The sequence below is a fragment of the Drosophila albomicans genome, unplaced genomic scaffold (assembly GCF_009650485.2).
Source record: "Drosophila albomicans strain 15112-1751.03 unplaced genomic scaffold, ASM965048v2 utg000088l_pilon, whole genome shotgun sequence".
Taxonomy (NCBI): Eukaryota; Metazoa; Arthropoda; class Insecta; order Diptera; family Drosophilidae; genus Drosophila; species Drosophila albomicans.
The window spans coordinates 27,865-53,767 of NW_026263505.1; the positions used below are offsets into that span (position 1 = coordinate 27,865).

At 37.7% G+C, this 25,903-nt stretch overlaps 1 protein-coding gene across 1 annotated transcript; it reads right to left on the reverse strand.

The window, feature by feature from the left end:
* Positions 1 to 13,167: 13,167 nt before the first annotated feature.
* LOC117577246 (ankyrin repeat and KH domain-containing protein 1-like) lies at positions 13,168 to 14,065 on the reverse strand. Its single transcript, XM_034262235.1, has 2 exons — positions 13,871 to 14,065; positions 13,168 to 13,776 (listed from the first exon to the last, which is right to left on the reverse strand). Exons 1-2 carry the CDS (start codon positions 14,063 to 14,065, stop codon positions 13,168 to 13,170), a joined length of 804 nt encoding a protein of 267 aa, XP_034118126.1.
* Positions 14,066 to 25,903: the final 11,838 nt, after the last annotated feature.

Sequence of the window (25,903 nt, forward strand, 5' to 3'; positions counted from 1 at the left end):
TAATGGGGTCTTTTCCGAAATCTAATTTCGGCAGACCTACGAGTCGACTTGTGCTATGAACAAACAACACCATTATTCCCCAAAAAATTGTTGTATATATAAAATCATAATTAATATAAATTAAATTTATAATAATAATGAACAAAAAATTTTGATTTCAAGGACTAAAATTAAAATATTTAAATTAAATTAAATTAAATTAAATTAAATTAAATTAAATTAAATTAAATTAAAATGCAAATACTTTTAGGAAACACAAAAAAATCTAAACCTGATCATCAATGCTAACTAAAATACCACTATGATAGCTATAAATTGTCTCATATGTGCGTGCTGTGGCTCTGTTATCCCTAATATTTGAGCACGCCCAATCAATATGTGTATCATAATTGGTTGTGGACGTGTTCAAATCTAACAAAAATCTAAAACTATTAGCTGCCAAAAAATCGAAAACCCTTCTACATCCAGCAGATAGCTCCCGTAAACAAAAATTAAAATCTCCTAGCACTACACTACTGCTATCCAAAAATGGAAAATCCCTGAAATAAATTTTCAAATTCAGTTTCGAACTTATCCGGAGGATATGTTGGACTTCTATATATAATGAGGAATCCTAAAGACTTATATTTAAACACTGCATACTCGAACACTGCGGAAGCTAAGTTATTGGGGTCAGAATAATATCGTCCGCTTGAGCAGAGACTAACATTCTCAAAAACTTGATTTTTGGCGAATATAAGAATGCCTCTCTTTGGACGAGATCCACTAGAAGTCGACTGGCAATCAAGACGAATAGCACAACGGTAGCCAGGAATATCATACGATTCATTGGAATATGTAGAAGCCTCAACGAAAAATAGAAATTGAGACTGGAGCATTAACTGATCGGAGCAAATATCAGTAATGTGGCAATGTAAACTTTGTGTATTATGGAATACAGCATTGATTTTAGAATTGTCAAAGAGACAGCTGAAATGGGAATTTAACAATTTTGTGGATCTTAAACTGGCAAGCTCTTGCTCTACCACTGACTGACGGTCAGCTTTCGGGGGCACAAATTGCCCAACAATAAAGAGGCCAGCCGCACTTGTGGCTCTACTACAAGCTACATACAAAGCTTCCCTTTGCATACCAGGAGTTGTGTGGACCACCACGTTGGTATATGTAGCACCCTGACTTTTATGAATAGTTATACCTTCTGCAGGTACAACTGGAAATTGTTTGCGGTCAATAGAAACTTGCTCATTTGAATGGTATTGAAAACTTTTCACAGTTTTCTGAACAGGGGTCCAAGAGGGTTCAGCACGATGAGTGCACCTAGATCGAGCATTAGTTCCAACACTTTCATCTAAGAATTTAATCCAAAGAACATGCGGGGAGTTGGATGTGTTAAAACCTATTTCCATAAGAATACCTGAAGCTCCATTAACAAGACCATCTGCAGTATCTATATTGACCGTCATCATGTATTTAGCAGTGGTTTTCAAAATAAGGGTTGTGCAAAGCCCTTGAGTTTGAGATGTTTTGAAATCCTTTACGGATTCCAAGCATCTGGACTTAGCTTCTGAGTTAAGATGTGCAGCTTTAATTGAGTCAAGAGCAGTGGAAATGAACTGCTCCGTAGGTATCGAGTTTAACTTAGCAGTGTTAAAAATATTTGTATCCTCATTACGCAAAAACAAATGAATGGCATCATTAGGAAATTGGTCTAAGACCGAAACTCTAGCTCTAAGTAAATTAATGTCATTTATTGTCATTTGACCGGATGCCATGTTATTAAGCGCTAGCGCAAATGCTTGATCGTCTCGTTGTCGCATAATCTCTGTGAGCTCAAAAAACTTAAAAATATCCCACAAAGCAGACCCAAATATAGCACTGTATGGATCATGCGACGATGTAGTGGATTGGAAAATCCATCGATCTCCTACGGGACGTAGTTGTCTGAGATCGCCAAAAACAATTACTGAAATTCCTCCAAATGAGGTTTCCCTGTTAGCAAAAATTTGCTTAAGACGAGCATCTAAGTGAGATAACATTTTGGCACCGACCATTGAGATTTCATCAATAATTAAAAGCTTAAGATCTATAAACCTTGAGCGAAGTGTATTCAGTAAATCTGCACCTAAATCTTTAAAGGAGGACCCGGACTGATTCACTGGAAGTGAGAACATGGAATGCAGGGTTGAACCTCCAATTCCAAAAGCTGCTTTACCCGTGGGAGCACACAAAAGTATTTTAGCAGAGGTGGGGTCACAACCTGGCCTACTATTATATAGTTGCGAAAGGGAATGGAAAATAGCTGAAATTAATCTACTCTTGCCAACACCTGCTCCGCCTCCTACAAACTCATAAAAAATTTTCTTTTCTTTAGCATTATGCATTACATGCGTGAAATAAGTTTTTTGCTTAAGATTCAAAGATTTAACTATGCTTGCTAAGTCATCATGTGACATAATTGGCGGGAGCTTAATAAGTCGGATGACATTGTCCGAATCTTCGGGAACATTAACGGCATTTAAGTCCAAAACATTTACTTGAGAATTTATTTCAGGGATCGCCAAAGCCCTAAACTGATTATCTAAACTATCTGCCTGATCCCGTTCTTCAAAATTTCCCTCAGTTTCTATGGCCCTTCTAAGCACGTCTTCTAAATCCTCTAAAACATTATATTTCCTATACCTAAATCCAATAGATTCTAAGTTTGCTGCATACACGCTTTCACAATTTATACTAAGCAAATCTACCTGTTCATCCCTCCACGGAAAATATAACATTAAAAGTTCCCTAAAATAGTTCTCTCTGTCGGCATTCAGATTAAACTTCCTAAACCTAATAATTGCTGGTTTGGTCCGTTCCCTAATGAAGCCACTACCATCACGAAGAGCCTGAACTGAATTTCCTAGGACCTCGTTTTCTCCATCACCCCCGTCATCTGCATCTTGACGCGCTGACCGACAGGATTTCGCAAAATTATAATTTGCAGCAAAATCGGCTAAACACAGGCCTTCGAGACTATCTGGCCGCTGAATATAATGATCCAGCATTCCCAAAACATAAATATCGGTGGAATCTTCATTCATATTTTGGAGCTGTTGTCTAGATTTGAGCATTCGAACTCTGTGCTCTGGTCGTGACGTATTTATATAAACTTCTGCGTTGCTAGTCTCAGACAAACGCATTCCTAGACAACAGTAGGCGGCTTCCTGAGCAGAAATCTCAGTGCCGGAGATAAATTTGTGGCCAATATGTTGCAGCTTTTGTTTAATGCTGAAGTTGCCTCTGTGAATCTCGTTCACTGCTTCACGCATTAATTTGGAGATTCCTCTTTGGGATTTGTTGATATAATTAATTATATAACTGCAACAGGCATAGGGATCCAATATGAACTGAATATCCATATTGGCCCTTTGCATTGAGAGAATATGTTTATTGTAAGCGTTAACTTTAATGGCTGCAAATGTTCTCTTCAGAAATATTTGGGGCTTTTTCAAACCAGATCTCAATGCATATTTATAGTCCTCGTAGCTGAGGTTTAATTGTTGATGAGATAGGAAATTCTCAAATATGCTTAATTGACTTATTGAGTCAGAATCAAATGGGAAATTTAATAGAGATTGAACTTTTTTCAAATTTTCTTGATGAAGAGAAATGTTTTCAGAGTCTTCAGCCAATGGCTGAAGAATTTCTGTTTGTGGCATGGGAAAATATGGAATACCGAAGCGACAAATAGAGTTACCCCTCACTTCACGCATACAAGAATGTCCGTGATTGTGCTTCTGATATTCAATATACTGAGCTAACTCAGTATCAGTTACATCTGTGGTAATGAATTGGTCAATAAATAAAATGACTGAGGCTATAGACAATTCATTTTCAAAGTCCACAGAGGGGGCATCTTTCAGCCAAAACATGCCATGAATATGAGGCGAACCTCGCTGTTGGAATTCAACACGCCAATAATACTTGACAACGGGATGATTTTCGAAAACGCCCCCCTCCCTCTTCATAATTGTTAAAACCTGACGATATCTATAATCAAAATACCTTGCACAAGTTACAGGATCTGACCTAATCAAACGAGCCTTTTCACTAAAACTAAAATTCGAAGCTTCTTCTTCTGTAACTTGCTGCCTATCTATATTCCCCTTCAATAAAACTAATAATTCCGCCCACCGTGTCTCAGCAGCTGACAGAGTGATGAAAAAGGTTGGTAGACCGAATTGTCGAATCATCGCCATTACCTTTTTCTTTTCTGCTTCCCAGTGAGCAGGAGACGTGCGAACACCCTTCAGGACCCTATAGCCTTCATCGTGGCGAATAATACTATCTATATGCTCATCGTTGAGAGCGTTAGAGGCTGTAATGGCACGTGAGGCGCTTTGTTTTCTTAAGCAAATTGTAATATTACTACGAATTTGGATCAGCTCTAACTTCTTATAATTGAATAATAATTTGTCAATACGACAACCTCTCCTATCTACATTTCGAAGCTCAGATTTTATAATTGCGGAAAAGCTAAGGGGACAAGTTCTTTTTATGCCAGCATAAATTGTAGGGAATGCCAACTCTTCCGAGTCAGCATCGAGAATCATATCTAGGGGTCGTTGGCCTTCGCCTGGAGCCAGGGTGATTCTCTGCATGGCAGCGGTGTCTATCTGATTATTCTCAAGCAGTGTTTCTTGACCCCCAGGATTGAGCTCCTCTATCTCAGCATCATCCTGATGTGCTGGATTTTCAATTCTTCGCTCAAGTCCCTCCACAAATTCTGCGTCTGCTTGAGATGCTATGAAGGGAACAGTTTCAGTTGTATAAGTAGACAACCACTGTTCATTTAAAACTACACTATGTTTTCTATAAAGTTCTGTATTCGCTAAATACCTAATTGCGTCAGCTATTCTTAAGGGTCTTATGGTTTCGGCCATGAAATCATGGCTATATTCCATTCTACGCTTGAGGTGGAGCTGTACGACCTCGGCTTCATGAAAAGCCCGTGGGAGGGATGTTACGATGTTACTTATGGGTATTGGAACATTAACTACAGCTCCTTTAATTGCACTCTGACGCTCATGACCTAAAGACTTTATAATCATAAATGGAAGACGAGGAGAAATGAGGCGTTCCTCTAATGGAGTGAGGCCTTTAAGGCAATCAGGTAATTGGGGAAAATCTAGTCCATTTGAAATGGAAGTTTTTGGTTTAACACCAGATCTAATTTTTGCGGCAACATGTTTTGCAAAAAGTTAAGCAACCGTCAGATGAAGGGAACTGACGCTCAACATCGAAAATCTCCGCAGAAAACTCATAATTGTCTTCAATTATGGTTCTAGGTATCCTACTTACTTGATGAGGAAACCAGAGACCTTTACAAGAAAGGCAAATTTTGTTGGGGCCCAGCTTGACAACTCTATTAAAATTCTCAATCAGAGCTTCTATTCTAGTGGGTCTGGGTGAATTTTCTTCCTGAAGACTATTCGCACGTTCCTCTCTATTATGGGCAGCATTTCGACGGTTTTCTGCTAATCTATTTTCAATATTTTCCCTATATTGGCTAACTCTTTGGCTAAGTCGTCTTGAGGCGTCAAATGCTGCTTGTCGCGCTAATAACCGGGCACTTCGACGAGCACCGGTGTTGCGCACCTGTTCAATAATCCTCCTAGTAAGATTATTTCTAGCCTGTGACCTATTAACCCGATCTAGTTCCCTCTCTAATAGACGCCATTCAAGATCTGTCCGTCTCGCTGCCCTTAATGCCGAGTTTCGTCTTTGTTCGTTGGTCCTGTACAGTGTATCCCGTCTACGTATACGTCTTCGTGAAGTATCAGCCTGCTGCTCAGGCTGTCTAAAAGTCACATCCGCTCGTCTTTCTCTCCTAAATTCAGAGTTCTGAATTTGCTCTACTGTCCTGTACTCTACGTTCTGCCTACGTCTCGATCTTCGTAAAGTGTCAGCCTGCTGTTCAGGCTCTCTAAATGCTAAGTCCGCCCGTCGCTCTCTCATAGATTCAGAGTTCTGAATCCGTTCTACTGTCCTGTATTCTACGTTACGCCTACGTCTCGATCGTCTTAAAGTGTCAGCCTGCTGTTCAGGCTCTCTAAATGCTAAGTCCGCCCGTCGCTCTCTCATAGATTCAGAGTTTTGAATCCGTTCTACTGTTCTGTACTCAACGTTCTGCCTACGTCTCGATCGTCGTAAAGTATCAGCCTGCTGTTCAGGCTCTCTAAATGCTAAGTCCGCCCGTCGCTCTCTCATAGATTCAGAGTTCTGAATCCGTTCTATTGTTCTGTACTCTACGTTCTGCCTACGTCTCGATCGTCGTAAAGTATCAGCCTGCTGTTCAGGCTCTCTAAAAGCTACTGTTGTCCGTCGTTGTCTTCTATTTTCTGTATTGTCCGATTGTTCGTTCTGTCGATAGTCGGCGTCTGTGCGTCTCAATCTTCTATGATCTGTATTTTCCGTTTGCTCATGTTGCCTAATTCGCGCTGATCGTCTCCTTACTAAACGTCGCTGACTATTTGTAATCTGTTCGCTTTCCCTATACTCCTGATCAGCTCTACGAATCCTCTGCGAACTTGCATTACTTTCCCTCTCTTCTACAACATAATCGTTATTTTCCCTATTTCTTCTATTTCGTAACTGCCTAGAGCGTGCTCTTTGTGATGCAGACTGTCTACTAACGCGTGGCATGTCTACAAAATATCTGCACTTAAATATTATAATTAATAACTATTAGTAATGGTTATATGCTAATTATATATATTAATGAAATGAAATTAGACAAAAATTGAAAAATTTTGCAAATTATTAATTATGAATTTTTACATACGGTGTTTCTCCTAGGGAGGGCACGATGCAAAAGAGATAGCATCGATACACGATACCCAATGAACGATTATTTCCCTAAAAACATCGATTTTTATGTATATCGGTATTTGCAAAATAAAACATCGATGCATTCCTTAGCATCGGTGTCAATAAGATTATCAGAAAATGTCGCCCAAAAAATCAATGCTGGGTGCATCATTGAGTTTTGTAATAATTTGTAATAAATTTAAAAAATGGAATAAAACGTTTCTAGTTACTATATTTTCAAACAAAGAGATAATTATTTATTTTCATATCCGATATATATTCTTGGTTTGACACTTCAATACAATCTGTGTAATTTAACACAAATTTAATACTAAATACACATACAATATTGCAATATTGTAAAATTATGCGAATGATTTATTATCAAGCATCGATATTTCGCGTATAATCGATATCGATAAGACCATCGTAAAATATACCTAACAAAAATCGATGTATCGGTGCACGATGTATCGATGCTTTCAGCAGTATTATTGCGTAGACATTGGCGACACAGAATAAAAAGCTAATACTCTGCACCAGCACAAAGTTGAAATGTCATTATGTTCACTTATCTGAATATCCCCTCGCAATGCCCAAAATCGAAATACCGTTCAAATCAAATATTTGCACTGAAAATTGCGTTCTTTTCGTTTTGACTTTTACCGCAAAAAACCGTTACATTTTTGAACATAACGGACAAATGCAAATATATATGTACTTGTATACGTACGCGTGCATTCACATGCATACATAAATACACACACATGTATCTATGTGTGTAAATACGCGTTATTGTTGCATTAAAGCGGCTAATAATTATTACCATTTATTAAAATTGCTTCTCGAATATCTAATAAGATTATTTTCCGATCACAATCAAGAACTGTTAAGAATATTTAGTTGGTCTAGTTGGTCAACCAAATGAGGCAGCCGTTTGTCGCCATAATAACTTTGACAGGGGCGGAAGTGGGCGTGGTAAAAATTTGAAAGCAACTTGATCTGAAATATTGTATATAGCATTAAAAAAAAAAAAAAAAAATTTATGAGTCCCGACCGGGACTTGAACCGGCGCACCACCAAATTTTGGGCTTGTACACTACCAACACCAATATAGTCGAGCATGTAGATATATAAACGCATACATACATACAAACGAAAGCATAGCAGGCGTTTTTGCCCATACAAAAGTATTTCTTTAATAACATCCACAATTTTGATTTACAATTGTCGTAAATACGATTTAAAAAAAAAAAAAAGTTCGTACCCTGAGCGGGTTCGAACCCGAGAACCACAACATGCCCGGCTTGCACTCTACCACCTGAGCTATCGCATTGCTTCTAAGCCCTTTGTGCATACCGACATTAATATAGGCAAGCATGTATATACGTATACGTATACATACAATACATACATAGCAGGCGTTTTTGCCCATACAATAGTATTTCTTTATAATTATTGTTTATAATTATTTATTTATAATTATTATTTTAATTATTTATTTATAATTATTATTTATAATTGTTGAAAATACGATAAAAAAATTTGTACCCCGAGCGGGCTCGAACCCGAGTTCCCCGAGTACCTCGAGTACCACATCATATTGGGCTTGCACTCTACCAACAGAGCTATCGCATTGCCCTATGCATACAGATACAAATATAGAGGCGAACATGTATATACGTATACGCATACATACAACACACACATAGAAGGCGTTTTTGCCCATATAAAACTATTTCTTTAATAACTTCCACAATTTTTATCTGATCGCAACGAAATTTTCAGGTTTTCTCGGAAAGAGATCTGTCTTTTCCATCCTACACCCAAAACTCCCAAAAATTCCAAGAATCCCCAAGGGGCAGCAGGAGTCAATAAAAAATAATAATGATCCCGAAGGACATGTTGTAGACATCGAGAGCATCAGCGAGGGGGAGGATGACTGCGGTGCTGAACTGAGGTCTAAGTGGACAAGCTCCCGCCGTTCTGGGTCTCCAACCAGAAACAAACAGCAACAACAACGATGAAAACAAACCGCTAAAAATAATCATCCCTATATCGCCGACGCGGATGCTCTTTTAAACAAGGCTGCACAGCTGTTTGGAAGTGGGTTCCAGGTCAGAGCAAATACGGGACTTGGTCTTGAAATCCAAGACTCAGACTCTGTCACTCATGTTGGACTCCAGAAGCTTTGCTTCGATGAAAAACTTAAATACAAAATACCAAACAGCAGCGACCTACAAAGGTATAGAATAATCATAAAAGGACTCCACGCTGCAACCGACATCAACTGGATTTCGGAACAGCTAAAAAAGAACGGACATACACCCTGCTACATTACAAATATAAAGGGAGGTTTCTCAGGTCAACCAACAAACGCCTTTAAAGCAGACCTAGTAAACCAAAAAAAAAAAAAACAACAAAAACGTACTAAATATAAAAACACTTGGACCGTACAAAGTCACAGTTGAGCTCCCAAACACCAGAAGAAGAGCCTACCAATGCCACAAGTGCCAAAGCTTTGAACATGTAATGAGGGATTGCCAGGCTAAGGAGTTTACATGCTTTAAATGTGCTGGTAAGCACCCCTCACACGCATGCTCAAAGCCCCGAGATGTAGACGGCCTGTGTGTGAATTGCGGAGGAAATCACGTGGCAACCTACCGCGGTTGCCATTTTTACAAATTAGCATCCCGAAGGCAGATGGCCAATAAACAAAAGGATGCTCTGACAGAAATTCAAACCTTGGTCACCAAACATAATTGATTTAATCTTAATTTGAGTTACTCAAAACAAAGAAACAAACAAAAAAAGAGTTTTTGTACTAGTTTCGTATTATATTTGATTTGAAATAATAATTTAATTGATTTGATTTAACTTGATTTGGGTTGCTTTAAACAATGAAACAAAGAGTTCTGTATTAGTTCGTATTTATATTTGAAATTGATTTGAATTAATAATTTAATTGATTTGACTTAACTTAATTTAGATTACTTAAAACAAAAAAAAAAAAAAAAAAAAAAAAAAAAAAAAAGAATTTTGTATTAGTTCGTATTATGTTTGCATTTAAGTTTGATTTGAATTAGTAATTTAATTGATTGATTTATTTTGATTTGGGTTACTCAAAACAAAGAAACAAACAAAAAAAAAAAAAGAGTTTAGTATTAATTTCGTATTATATTTGCATTTAAATTTGATTTGAAATAATAATTTAATTGATTTGATTTAACTTGGTTTAGGTTACTCAAAACAAAAACAAACAAAGAAAAGAGTTTTGTATTAGTTTCGTATTATATTTGTATTTAAATTTGATTTGAATTAATAATTTAATTGATTTGACTTAACTTAATTTAGATTACTCAAAACAAAAAAAAAAATAACCAAAAAAAAAAAAATAGTTTTGTATTAGTTCGTGTTATGTTTGCATTTAAATTTAATTTGAATTAGTAATTTAATTGATTTGATTTAACTTGATTTGGGTTACTCAAAACAAAGAAACAAACAAAAAAAAAAAAAATAGTTTTGTATTGATCTCGTAATATGTTTGCATTTAAATTTGATTTGAACTGATGATTTGAGTGATTTGATTTAACTTGGTTTAGGTTATTCCAAACAAAAAAAAAAAAAACAAACAAGGAAAAGAGTTTTGTATTAGTTTCGTATTTACATTTGAATTTGATTTAAATTTAATAATTTAATTGATTTGACTAAACTTAATTTATATTACTCAAAACAAAAAACAAAAAAAAAAAAAAAAAAAAAAAAAGTTTTATATTAGTTACGTATTATATTTGCATTTAAATTTGATTTGAATTAATAATTTAATTGATTTGACTTAACTTAATTTAGATTACTCAAAACAAACAAAAAAAGAGTTTTGTTATAATTCGTATTATGTTTGCATTTAAATTTGATTTGAATTAGTAATTTGGTTGATTTGATTTAACTTAATTTGGGCTACTCAGGACAAAGAAACAAACAAAAGTTTTGTCTTAGCTACATTTACATTTGAACTGAATTGACTTAGTTTTAATAATAATAATTTACTCTGAACTACTTAACTACTTAACTACTTTAATTGATTTGATTTAACTTAAAAAAAAAAAAAAACAAAACAAAATTTTGTCTTGATCGCCGGAAGTCACACGGAGCCAAATCAGGCGAATACTGCGGTTGTGGAACGATGTGCGCCGAATTTTTGACGAAATGGTCAAGAAAAACGTGTACAGAAATTGGTCGTTTTAGGTACCAAACGAGATTTAACTTTTAGATCACTCGCGTTCAACAACAATTAGAGTCCACCCGGGGCGCCATGAAAAATCACAAGAGTTTTTATGATTATTAATATTCCGCTTTATTCGCGAACACAAAGAGTAGGCCTAATTGTTGTTGGTACAACGAAAACGAAACGAAAAGAGTGATGACGCGCTGATAAGTTCTTGATTTCAACTGTCTTTATAATTCTATGCTAAGTTACATTAAGCATAACTTAATTAGAGCGGCGAAGCGAGGCGAATTCACTCAGAGAGCAACAAACGAAAGCTTTATTGCGCTCTCGCTTCGCCCTAATTCTAACAACTTCATTTGGTATTTCATGCTCTTAACTAATGTTACTCAAATGCGCCAACACCAAATATACCATCTGGTATATTTTTAGTATTTTTGCAGTACACCCGGTATATTTTGAGAAAAATACCGCAAAATATATTTCTTTTGTTTAAAATGGGTAGCGGGTATCTCACAGTCGAGTAAACGCGATTGTAGCTTTCTTACTTGTTTCTTTAATAACTTTGACAATTTTTATTTGATAGAAACTAAATTTTCAGGAATCAAAAAGACTATAGTTCTTAATGTATACCCCAAAATTCGACTCTAGCTTTATTATTACGCTTGTTATTCGATTTTTTTATTTTCGGGGGCGGAAGTGGGCGTGGCAAAAATTTGAAGCAAACATGATCTGTGTGCAAACATAACAAATGCTGTCGAAAAAATTATAGAATATAGAATATATAGAAAATTATAGCTCTATCTCTTATAGTCTCTGAGATCCAGTGTTTCATGTGGACAGACGGACAGACGGGCATGGCTAGATCGTCTCGGCTGTTGACGCTGATCAAGAATATACAAACTTTATAGGGTCGGAGATGCCTCCTTCTACCTGTTACGTTTCCTACCGGCACAAAGTTATAATATCCTTCTACCCTATGGGTAGCGGGTATAATGATTCCTGAAAATTGCGATCAGCTAAAAATTGCCGAAGTTATTAAAGAAATACTTTTGTATGGGCAAAAACGCATTAGTTACTATGGCTGAGAATGTGGTATACTGTGCCGTCTGTGAAATATTTAGATTAAGGTACTATATCGATGTGCAAAATATACAATTTGGCATATTTTAAATATTTTTACAGTATATTATGTTGGTATATTTTTTGCTTTTGTTCAAAATGAGTAGCGGGTATCTCACAGTCGAGCATACTCGACTGTAGTTTTCTTTATTTTTTTTATGTTCTTTGCATGATCAGCTTAAAAGTATGCAATATTCTGTTCTCATGTTTACATAAATTAAGAACGTAAACAGTACATTTTACTTATTTGCCTGCTGCAATTCTCAAGTGGTTTCTGTCGGCGTTTGACGACCCGGATGCCATCTGCATGGCGATTGAGTCGCTCATCACGGACGTTGGCGTATGCGTGAGTGTCACTGAAAGATTTGGCTGTCAAAGTTTATTACATTTTTTAAATAAAAACATATTTCGTTGGGATTAAAAAATTGCTCATTTAATAGCCGGCAATTAAATGGAACTGCGTTCATAAAAGCTATTTAAATATATATTTTGAAATTTAAGGTTAAAAGTGCCGTAATTAAAATCACTAAACTAATAATTGAAATATTTGCTAAAACTCACTTTTGATATGCAAAAGTGTGTTTTGTTTTTTTTTTGTGGGCTGCAGTTTTGGCTTTATGCCTGTATTTAATCTCTTTGAAGCACCCTCAACGGGTAAATTACGAGAGCTCTTCTTCTTCCAGCTTCCCTTAACAAATTTGATGGTGACATATGATTTTTAAATTCAATTTCAAAGAGGGGAAAAAAAAAAAAAAGAGGAAATCATAAACATGAACTGAAAATTGCCTGAACATAATTACAATAGCAAATAGAGAGAGAAAGAGAGAGAGAGAGATAGATAGATAGAGAGAGAGAGAGAGAGAGAGATAATATTGTGTATTTAACAATATTTTTTCAGTCTCTAGCTCTTTATATAATAGATATGTAAGTACATACTATATAATAATAAATTTTACCAACGATCTGGTCGTCTACTTGCGTGCGCCCTTCTCGATAAGTAAGTTCGCGGTCGTGAAGTGGCCGGCACGACTAGCCTCCATAAGAGGCGTACGTTTGTCCGCCGTCATATGCTCCACATTAGCGCCATAAGATAGGAGCACACTAGCCGCAACGGTGTGTCCTTTCTTACACGAAATCATGAGCGCCGTTTCTCCATTTTCCATCTCTGCATCCACAGCCGCACCGTAACCCAATATCAATTCCACCATTCTCTGGTCCCCCTTGCCAGCTGCCATCATTAGATATGTGTTGCCATTTGAAATGGCCCCATTAATGTTGCCGCCGGCCTCAATGGGCAAAGTGGTAACGTCAAGGTGACTATTGGAAATTGCACATTCCAGCGGCGATGGCAGTGGAAAGGTGGAACTATTGATTTCCGCTCCGTATTCTAATAATAACTCCACTACTGCCACTTGGCCACCTTTTGAAGCCGCTGAAAGAGCGAAGTTCAAATCATCAGCGCCAGCTTCCAGTAGGATATACACCAATTCGGGATGACCCTTGTAACTAGCCACTGACAATGCACTCTCGTTGTGCTCATTGGAGCGGGTGTTGATGCTTGCTCCACGCTCGAGAAGCACCTATGAGAGAGACATTAAACATTAGATTAATCAGCAGATTAAAATGTGAGAGTAGTTTATACATTCTGTATACTGCCTATGACTCGATACTAACCTTGGCTACTTCCACATGCCCGCCACATGCGGCCTTCATCAGCGGTGTACGTCCAACCACATTGTGCTCATTCAAGCTAGCGCCGTGGCTTAGCAGTACATTTACCACATCAAGATAACCGCCCGAGTTACCACCACTGCTTCTTCCCCTACCTCTGTCTCGCCTCCGCCCAACAAACCGCCACGAGCGACCCATATGGGTCACTCGGTATGTTAACATTGTTGCAACATTGTTGACATCCGCTGGATATGCTGATCCACGTCTGGACTATTTTGCCGACTAAGCGAAATAGCCCAACGGCAGCGATCAAGCCAGCTGCCTTTCGAAATCCGCCGACAATGCAGATTTCGATTCCATTCCATATTCCATGTACCATAGAACCTAAGCATTTTTTATAATAAAGAATTATTCTCAACAAGCAATTCAAACAAGACGGTTGTCATATCTTGGAACTTAATCTCATAATTTTATTATAACTTGGACTCAAGACTCATAACTGGCGCAGCCGCTTTACGGACTTCTCCCGGAGGATGAAGATTACAATAATATTCCTAATGTAAGATAGTTGTTAACAAAATGTGTGTAAAAAAAAAAAAGAAAGAAAGAAAAGAAACTTTGTGCAAAAGAAGAATGTATACATAACATAATAATGAATTAAAAAAAAAAAAAATGTTGGACAGTGAGTTCGGAAATATCAAATTGTAATGCCAAACAGTGAACTATTAACAAAATAAGTGAAACAAAAGTTGTTTAGGTATGTGTAAAGTGTAATTTAGTTTCAACATCAATCGAGAAAAATTGTGAGTGAGCCGACGCATTAGCCGCCGCACGAACGTTGTGCCAACAATTTGGTTTGATCATTTAGTAGCAAATCAAACTTCTTGTTGGACCCGATACGGTCTGACGCAGGTTCAGGGCGAACATGTGTCGACAGTTGGTGCGATACAACATGTTGCGAGGTTGGTGTTGGCTCAAATCACAACAAGTGCACAGCCATTTAGGGCAAATGGTTTGAGCTACTCGATGTCGTGTGTTGGGGTTGCTACTGCAGTCCTTAAGAGACATTGAAGAAACATTACTTATTCACTGTACGGACAAAAGGGATGAGCCAACCTTAATGCGCGAACTGCACGGTTTGGCTCAAAAGAACCTCTCTATTCAAAACCTTTATGACCAGATTTCAAGATGCAATGCAGCACTCCATAGGTTAGCGGAAAACGAGGAGTCTGAACCATTATTGGTAAGGACTAAAAAGCAAATGTTTTCCAGTGCAAGTCTGCACGTGTTTTTGACGGGCCTTAGAGGTCCACTTGGAGGCACTATTAGGTCTATGAGACCTGATAACCTCAGAGAAGCCTACAGATTGGCAATTAAGGAGAGGGACATTTACATTAGACAGAGACAAGACAATTCCGGAAAGCGGAATTGGAATAGCGCTAATCCGACTTCAGACACTAACTCAAACAATAACCAAATTAGAAAATGGAAAAATAATCAACAGGGAAATAACCAAGACAATCAACAAGGAAACAATCAATACGGATATAATCAACAGGGAAATAGTCAGTACAAACACAATCAACAGGGAAATAATCGTTACAAATATAACCAACAGGGTAATAATCAGAACAGAAATGGCCAACAGGGATACAACAATAGCAACCCTTTTAATCAGAAGAATCATTCTAATACCAGGGCAATTCAAGGCCCTCCTACTCCCACAACATCATCAGGAAACGCAAACTCACATTTTACTGAACAACAACAATACGAACTGCACAACATTAACGAGGGAGAAAATTTTCAAGGACCGGCCTCGATCCACAATCAGGGTACTTAAACAAAGATAAATATGGCCCTATACTTCCCTACGTAGTTATCAATTTGAATAACAAACCTTTACGTTTTCTGGTAGACACAGGGTCCTCCGTCTCTTTTATTAACCCTGATTTAATCCCTATAACAGAACACATAGAATTGACCAATCCCGTCATAATAAAGACAGTTATTAATACACACAAACTCTACACAAAGGTCGATGTTCCGCTATTCAAAGAATTCAAACACCACCAACGCTTCTCCATGATTTTATTTCACTTCCATGATTTCTTCCATGGCTTGATAGGCATGGACTTACTCTCACCAATTAACGCCGTTCTCAACCTGCCTGAATCAAGTCTCCAAACTACACTATGCAAATTACAGATTTTTCAAGAAAGAAACCCCGCTACCAAAGTTCACATAATCGAAGAATTTTCTAAGGTCGTGTTATCTTTACCTGTAAATTTGACTAACGGCACCTTCTTCTGTGAGGATCTTCAAATTAATAACAACTTGATAATTTCCGGTGGCCTTTATGAAGCCAATGATAATAATAGTTTGATGGAGGTGGTAAACTATGCCGACCACAGACAGAACTTTGTACTAGATTCACATTTAAAAGTCGATCAATATCATAGAGATCAATTTTTAGAATTTGATCCTAAAACCAAATCAAAGACGATCCAACCACCAAATGTAAAAGACGAATCAATGTGCATTAAATGCGATCATTTAAATGCCGAAGAAGACTCTGCTTTAAGGAAGCTTTGCAAAGAGTTTGCTAATCTTTTCCATACTGAAAACCAAAAACTTTCTTTTACAAACCACATTAAACACCAAATCAAAACCACTGACGACATTCCTATCTATAATAGACCGTTTAGATACAGTAGAGTTGAAAGTCAGGAAATCCAAACGCAACTAAACAAATTACTCGACCAAGACATAATTAAGCATAGCCATAGCCCCTGGAGCGCTCCTATATTTCTGGTGCCCAAAAAATCGAATGACCCTACAAAAAAGAAGTGGAGATTGGTCATAGACTATAGAAAGCTTAACGAGAAGACCATAAAGGATAAATATCCAATGCCGAATATTAACGAAACGCTAGACAAGATCGGTCGAGCAAAATATTTCACGGCCCTTGATTTAGCAAGTGGTTACCACCAAATCGAAATGGAGCCAAAAGACTCACCCAAAACAGCCTTCACGGCAGAAGGTGGTCACTAAGAGTTCATAAGAATGCCATTTGGGCTTACTAACGCCCCAGCTACCTTTCAACGTATTATGGATAATATTCTAGCCGACCTCAAGGGAAAATGTTTTTTTAGTATATTTAGACGATATAATTGTCTTCTCTTCATCATTGCAAGAACACATAAATGACTTACACAGAGTACTCTCGAAACTAGCTGAGGCAATCTTAAACTTCAACCGGACAAATCCGATTTTTTCCGTAAGGAAATCGAATATTTGGGACACGTAGTCACGAATGAGGGGATAAAACCTAACCCAAAGAAAATTCACGCGATTAAAGCGTTTCCAATTCTGAAAACCAAGAAGGAAATTAAATCATTCTTAGGCCTCTTAGGTTATTATAGGAAATTCATTAGGGACTTTGCTTCAATCACCAAACCTTTGACACAGCAACTAAAAGGAAAGACAATGGTCAAGATTGATGAAGAATACATCAGAGCCTTTGAAAAATGCAAAATCTTACTTCGCAATGACCCAATCTTACAATACCCTGACTTTACAAAACCATTTGTACTAACAACGGATGCCAGCAACGTGGCAATCGGGGCAGTACTATCGCAGGGCCAAACAGGCATTGAACGACCCGTATCATTTGCTAGTAGAACACTGTCCGACACAGAGAGAAATTACTCTACAGTGGAAAAGGAAATGTTAGCCATCATCTGGGCGACAAAATACTTCAGACCATACTTGTTCGGCAATAAATTCAAAATCAAGACGGACCACCGACCCTTGACATGGTTAATGAACTTTAAAGAACCCAATTCCAAGTTAGTTCGTTGGAAACTCCAACTTTTGGAGTACGACTATGAAGTGGAATACAAAAAGGGAGCTGAAAACGTAGTGGCTGACGCGCTAAGTCGCGTCGAAACTAACGTCCACGACTTGACACCCAAAAACAACCAGGACATTAAAAGCTCCAATTCCCCCCTGAACGAATTCAATTTACAAATTATACTCAAAACAGGACCCAAACCTAACAAACTCACACAGTCAATATTCAAGAACAAAATCAGAAAAACCTTCACCGAAAAAGAATTTACAGAAGAGATTCGGTCAAAATTTTCAAAGATCAGATCACCCCGCATAAGACTTACGCTATCATGACGAATAATGGCATATTCCACATTTTCAATCAAACATATACAAAATATTTTGCGAATTCAGGGTTATACAGAATAGTTAGGTGTAACGTACTACTAAAAGATTTAACTACGACAGAGGAGCAAGACACTTCTATCAAGGAATATCACTCCCGCACAAATCACAGAGGTATAGATGAAACACATAATCAATTTAAACGACAAGCGTACTTCCCATATATGAAACAGAAAATTGCCAAAATTATAAATGACTGTGACATTTGCCAGTCCCTAAAATACGACAGACAGCCCCAGAAAAACAAATTCCAAGTAACCGAAACACCGGAACTACCATTATCTATTGTCCATATCGACTTATATACCATAAACGTAAAGACAATTTTAACCATAATCGACAAATTCTCTAGATTCGCTAGTGGATATACAGTGCCAGCTAGGGATTGTATAAATATTGTAAAGGCTCTTACAAACTTTTTGAATACATTCGGTATACCCCAAAAAATAGTACATGACCAAGGAGCCGAATTTTCTGGGAAGATTTTTAAAGACTTCTGTTCTCAATACAACATAGATACACACATTACTTCTTTCCAACAGTCTTCAAGTAACGCTCCAGTCGAAAGACTCCATTCCACATTGACAGAAATTTACCGTATTATATATGAGGGTAAAAAGAGGGAAAAACTAGAAATCAATCATGATGATATTTTGAATGAAACCTTTATAACTTATAACAACAGCATACACTCAGCTACGAAACTGACACCTCACGAGCTCTTTACTGGAAGAACACACACATTCCTAAGGGAAATAGAATTCAACAACGAACATGACTTTTTAAAAGAATTAAACGAATTTAGGGCCAAACTATACCCAGAAATAGCACTAAAGGCCCAAGAAAGGGTCAAAATTAAGACAGACAAACTCAACTTGGACAGGGAAGACCCTATTCCTGTAGAACAAGATGACATAATATTTAGGAAATAAAACAGAAGGAACAAACTAACACCTAGGTTCTCTCAACATAAAGTGTCGGAAGACAATGGGGTAACAATTACCACCACTAAAGGACAAAAATTACACAAAGACAAGATTAAAAGAAGAACTAAAAAGAAAAGTGACTAATTTAATTCCCCTATTTCCTCAAACTAACTTTTCAGGATGAGCCTGTTTTCGGCCCAAGAATTCCAGATTCGACATCCTGCACCCCAATCCCCTTTCATAAAAATCGATCTAGGAGATGCAAAGGTAATACGCTCTTTCCGAACTATAGCGCACACGATAGATTTAAACGATTTCATCAAAAATATTAAAAAAATTGAGGAAAATATTAAGATTACAATGGATATGACTTTTTCCAAAGAATTAATTGCATCCTTACAAATAAAAATTAAACAATTATATGATAGGATTCATTCTATCCATCCGAATATCAGAAAGAAAAGAGGAGCCATAAATGGCCTCGGTAGTTTAGTTAAGATCATTACGGGCAATATGGATACCGCGGATGAAAGTAAAATCAACAACAAACTCCAAGAAATTGAAGGAATAGAATATAATTTGAGTAATACCATTAAAAATCAACTTATTATTAATATCAATATAATCGATAGATTTAAGAATATTACTGAACATATAAACAATGAACCAAACACTATCAACACATTTGTAAACAATTTTAAAGACAACGTATATACTACGTTAACACAAGAACACAGAGAAATACACATGTTACAATACTTTAATCGCATGGGCTATAGTATAGACGTTTTAAGTAATCACTTGAATAATATTGCCGAAAGCCTTCTCTTAGCTAAATTACAGATCATTCCGAAATTTATTTTGAGTCCATTAGAAGTCCAAGTTATTAAAGACATTCTTTCGGAACAAAACATTAACATAGAAAATGAGGAGCACATTTACAGGCTCATCAACTTGGAAACAACTAATGAAAACAATAAAATCATTTTTAAAATTAAAGTACCGATATTCGAAAAAGAAGTCTATACCCTAGCACACATGGTCCCATTACCCTTAAATAATACACAATTTGTAATACTTCCTAAGTTTTTTATTGTTCAATCCAAAATTTCAATTTATGTACTTAGAATCTAAATGTCCTAAAATTCATAATTTGTACGTTTGTAATAATGCGGAGTTTGGGCGGACGAGCAACGGAGATTGCATCAGGAAAATTTTGGAGGGATGGCCTGCTACCTGCGACATGCAAGAATCCGGAAACGACGAAAATAAATTGAGCCGGAAATTTGACACATTATCATCATGAACGCCATGAACGTCAACATCAACTCTTCGTGCGGCCCTTATACCACTATCAACGGCACAGCGGTTATTAGCTACAAAAATTGCACCGTAGAGATAAATAATATCACCTATGACGATTCCGAAGTTAATTTCCTTGAGGATGTGAAGATCTCCTTACCCAACCCAAGCCTAATACTGGTTAAGAATAACACAAGAAAACTTAATCTACGTCACTTGGAGCTGCAAAATCTGAACAACACTCAAGAGATTCTAGAAGTCAAGGAGGCAACAACAAGCCACATAATCTCTCTGTACTCATGGCTAGGAATAACTAGTGGCCTGCTAATCATCATATGTCTGCTGAAAGGAAGAACCATAATTTTCACTCCAGGCGAGACACAACAACACGTCGTTCCGACCGTTCCTTCGTTCTGGCCGTCACTATATTCCAGGGGGGAGGAGTTACCACCACTGCTTCTTCCCCTACCTCTGTCTCGCCTCCGCCCAACAAACCGCCACGAGCGACCCATATGGGTCACTCGGTATGTTAACATTGTTGCAACATTGTTGACATCCGCTGGATATGCTGATCCACGTCTGGACTATTTTGCCGACTAAGCGAAATAGCCCAACGGCAGCGATCAAGCCAGCTGCCTTTCGAAATCCGCCGACAATGCAGATTTCGATTCCATTCCATATTCCATGTACCATAGAACCTAAGCATTTTTTATAATAAAGAATTATTCTCAACACGCAATTCAAACAAGACGGTTGTCATATCTTGGAACTCAATCTCATAATTTTATTTTAACTTGGACTCAAGACTCATAACTCCCGCGCTGGCAACCATGAGCGCCGTTTCCCCATTTTCACATTTTTCATTCACGTTAAAGTTTTTCCGTAGCATCAGTACGACAATATCCAAATGACCGAAAGCAGCCGCTTCAATTAGCGCTGGTCGATTTATTTGATTTTGGAATGAAAACATTTTTAAGAAAATTTTTGTCAGCGCAGCAAAAATGAAACACAATTGTGAGAAATATTTGACAGGCGAGAATAGTGACGGCTCGAGAATAGTGATGGCTCGATTAATCGTATGATACATATTAATCGATTAATTTGTTTCAATTAGCGATTTAATTGTCTCGAAAAATGGCTTTCGATTTATTGAATCATTAATCGATTATACTACTGTGGAAAAAAGTAAGGTGAATTTGTTTGTAAAATGAAAAATCTTTATTTATTCTTCTAAATCAATATCATGCCCTTCAAAGTAATCCTCTCTCGATAAAATACACTTATGCACACATTTTTTCCTATATCTCGAAACATGTCAAATAGTTCCTTTTCGGTATAGCCAACAGTGCCTTCTTTGATTTAGCTTTTATCTCCTCAATCGACTCGAAACGCGTTCCCCGAAGTGGTCTCTTCAGTTTTGGGAATAGTCAGATGTCACACGGAGCCAAGTCAGGCGAATACTGTGGTTGTGGAACGATGTGCGCCAAATTTTTGACGAAATGGTCAAGAAAAACGTGTACAGAAATTGGTCGTTTTAGGTACCAAACGAGATTAACCTTTTCGTAGGCCCAAATGGTCTTTCAAAATGGTTTTCACAGATCTGATAGCTGCAAGCGGGAGTCAGCACTGCAATGTGGCACAAATTAGGAGGAGCGATTTGTAGAGCTACTGCACCGCCGCCACCTCAAATTGCATTGGGAGTTGTCCCTAAGAGGGAAACCAAGGAGAACGCCAACATTACCCCAGATGTGGTATATGTGCAAGTGACCGTGCGACCACCTGAAGAAATGTCACCGAAGCTGATGACCGTGCCATAGATGATTGTGTTGTTTAGTATATGTATCTCGACATTGTTCATTTTGGGCCTTCTGCCACTTAATTAGTGCTTCTTTGTATTCTATTTTGTTCATGTAAAGTCTTGTTTGCGTTCATATATACATATATGTTGAATGGAAGATAAATTGTGATGTAAATTTACATATGATTTCGCGATATAATATACCAGGTATCAGATGTAAATAAACTTCATTAGTCATTTGGTCGACCCACATATATCTTGTTCGTAAACACTTTTGTTTTCTGTCATGAATCTGCAATTTTAAAATTACATTTATAATTGTTTACAATGTAAACAATGGATCATCTGGCATAAAAGCTCAGATCAACATTTGAGTAGAAAGCTTTTGGTAAGGGCTTTAAATTTTTGCTCCACAGCTGCAACCACAACAACATAACAACACACACGCTTACAGCGGTGAAGCAGAAAAGTCTACCGATGACACAAACACAAGTGCACAGCACTGGCACAAAGTCAATTGTTTGTTTATATTTTATTTTATTTAGCGACCGGCGCGAATTTGTTTTGTTTTCTGTTTTAAATCACTCGCGTTCAACAACAATTAGAGTCCACCCGGGGGCGCCATGAAAAATCACAAGAGTTTTTTATGATTATTAATATTCCGCTTTATTCGCGAACACAAAGAGTAGGCCTAATTGTTGTTGGTACAACGAAAACGAAACGAAAAGAGTGATGACGCGCTGATAAGTTCTTGATTTCAACTGTCTTTATAATTCTATGCTAAGTTACATTAAGCCTAACTTAACTAGAGCGGCGAAGCGAGGCGAATTCACTCAGAGAGCAACAAACGAAAGCTTTATTGCGCTCTCGCTTCGCCCTAATTCTAACAACTTCATTTGGTATTTCATGCTCTTAACTAATGTTACTCAAATGCGTCAACACCAAATATACCATTTGGTATATTTTTAGTATTTTTGCAGTATACTCGGTATATTTGAGAGAAAATACTGCAAAAATATATTTCTTTTGTTTAAAATGGGTAGCGGGTATCTCACAGTCGAGTACACGCGACTGTAGCTTTCTTACTTGTTTCTTTAATAACTTTGACAATTTTTATTTGATAGTAACTACATTTTCAGGAATCAAAAAGACTATAGTTCTTAATGTATACCCCAAAATTCGACTCTAGCTTTATTATTACGCTTGTTATTCGATTTTTTATTTTCGGGGGCGGAAGTGGGCGTGGCAAAAATTTGAAGCAAACTTGATCTGTGTGCAAACATAACAAATGCTGTCGAAAAAATTATAGAATATAGAATATATTTGGAATTTATAGCTCTATCTCTTATAGTCTCTGAGATCCAGTGTTTCATGTGGACAGACGGACAGATGGGAATGGCTAGATCGTCTCTCTGTTGACGCTGATCAAGAATATATAAACTTTATAGGGTCGGAGATGCTTCCTTCTACCTGTTTACGTTTCCTACCGGCACAAAGTTATAATATCCTTCTACCCTATGGGTAGCGGGTATAATGATTCCTGAAAATTGCGAAATACTTTTGTATGGGCAAAAACGCATTAGTTACTATGGCTGAGAATGTGGTATACTGTGCCGTCTGTGCAATATTTTGATTAAGGTACTATATCGATGTGCAAAATATACAATTTTGCATATATTTAAATATTTTTACAGTATCTTATGTTGGTATATTTTTTGCTTTTGTTCAAAATGAGTCGCGGGTATCTCACAGTCGAGCATACTCGACTGTAGTTTTCTTTACTTTTTTATACCTTTGCATGATAGGGTTAGAAGTATGCAATATTCTGTTCTCCGGCAGGAAATGTATGTAACAGGTTTGTTTAGAAGGAAAAACATCTCCGACCCTATTAAAGTATATATAATTCTTGATCAGTGGTTAACAGCCGAGACGATATAGCCATGACCCGTCTGTCCGTCTGTCCGTCTGTCGTTGAATTTCTGTCACGTCTGTGGCTGTATGTCTGTGAGTGTCACTGTCCGTCCGTATGAATCACTCGTCTCAGAGCCTATAAGAGGTTGGCAGCGTATAATTTTTACTTAGATTCCATGCTACTATGTTTGCAGCAGGTTATCTTTGTTTGCGATTTTTTGCCATGTGGTTCAGCTTAGCGCCGAGCGTGCAAATCTTGAACCACCAACGGGGTGATAACAAGCTGAGTGATTCCAAGAATCTAGAGCGGTGTGAATTTCAGCACTATGTATACGTTATAATCACTATACGGGAAGTTATGATTCCTTGCCAACTAAGCAACATCTGGTGGGCGATCAGATAAACTGGACAGTGGTTATTAAAACCTCAGTGACTTTTGTATGGGTGACGCGAAAGAGATACTAGGGAGAGCTTAGATGCTCCTGTTCCGACATCTGGTACTATCCAATGCGTCTAGCATATTGCGTGAATTGTATACAATGTCGAGAAACCAAATATACTATTTGGAGATGTTTTTGAGTAACTACACGGAGATTTTTTGCAGTATATTTGGTATACATAGACTTTGAGCAAAATACCGCAAAATATGTTTCTTTTATTCAAAATGGGTAGCGGGTATCTCACAGTCGAGTACACTCGACTGTAGCTTTCTTACTTGTTTTATGTTCTTTGCATGATCAGCTTAAAAGTATGCAATATTCTGTTCTCCAATTACAAATTTGGCATACTTCCAGGTTTGTTTACATAAATTAAAAACTGTAAACAGTACATTTTACTTATTTGCCTGCTGCAATTGAGTCAAGTGGTTTCTGTCGGCGTTTGACGACCCGGATGCCATCTGCATGGCGATTGAATCGCTCATCACGGACTTTGGCGTATTAAATGAGTGTCACTGAAAGATTTTGGCTCAATCTTCCTGAACTCCGTGAACTGCCAATACAACACTGAGTTGGCACCGTACCTTGCTTACTTTTTTATTCCGTGCTACTACTTGGTGAAGCAATCCGGTTATCTTTGGCTTAGATGCGAACGCAATGTCCCCCATGTGGTTTCAGCAAATAGCTCGAATTTAGCTAAGGTGCTCGTGGCGACTTGAACCACCAACGGGGTGAGCTGCTAACTGAGTGATTCCAAGAATCCCGAGCGGGTGTGCTGCATGAAGTCAGCACTTTTGTATACGTTCGATAATCACCGCGGACGGAGTGATATCGACGTCACGATTGCACTTACTAAGCAACATCTATGTGGGCCACATATGACTGGACAGTGGGCGAGTGGGACCTCAGTGACCATAACATTGAGGGAGACGCGAGGCTCCCAGAGATACAGTCGAGAGCGATGCTCCTGTTCCGTCCAGGAACTTATCCAATGCGTGTTAGCAGTCGTGCGTAAAGAATGAATGCAATGTTGAGAAACCCGCAGGACTACACGGAGATGTCCGTTATGCCGACCAGTTGCCTGCGAGGCGTGCACTGGTATACAGTGTATGCGATCATGTATTTGGACGCAGGCAGCCGAGAGCCGTTCTTAGTACGAAACGACGTGACGTCACTCCGCGGTTGCGCTCAACCTCCAGGCCAATCTCGTTGAACTTCGCTCCATGTTGAATGGAATAAAAACTTTGATGTAAATTTACATATGATTTCGTGGTATAATATACCGGGTACCAGATGTAAATAAACTTCATTAGTCATTTGGTCGTCCTACATATGGGCAAATCCCAGAAACAGTCCACCAGCGACCAATTTTTAAACTTTATATGGAACATTAAAGTAGATATCAAATTATAAGAATTTAAAG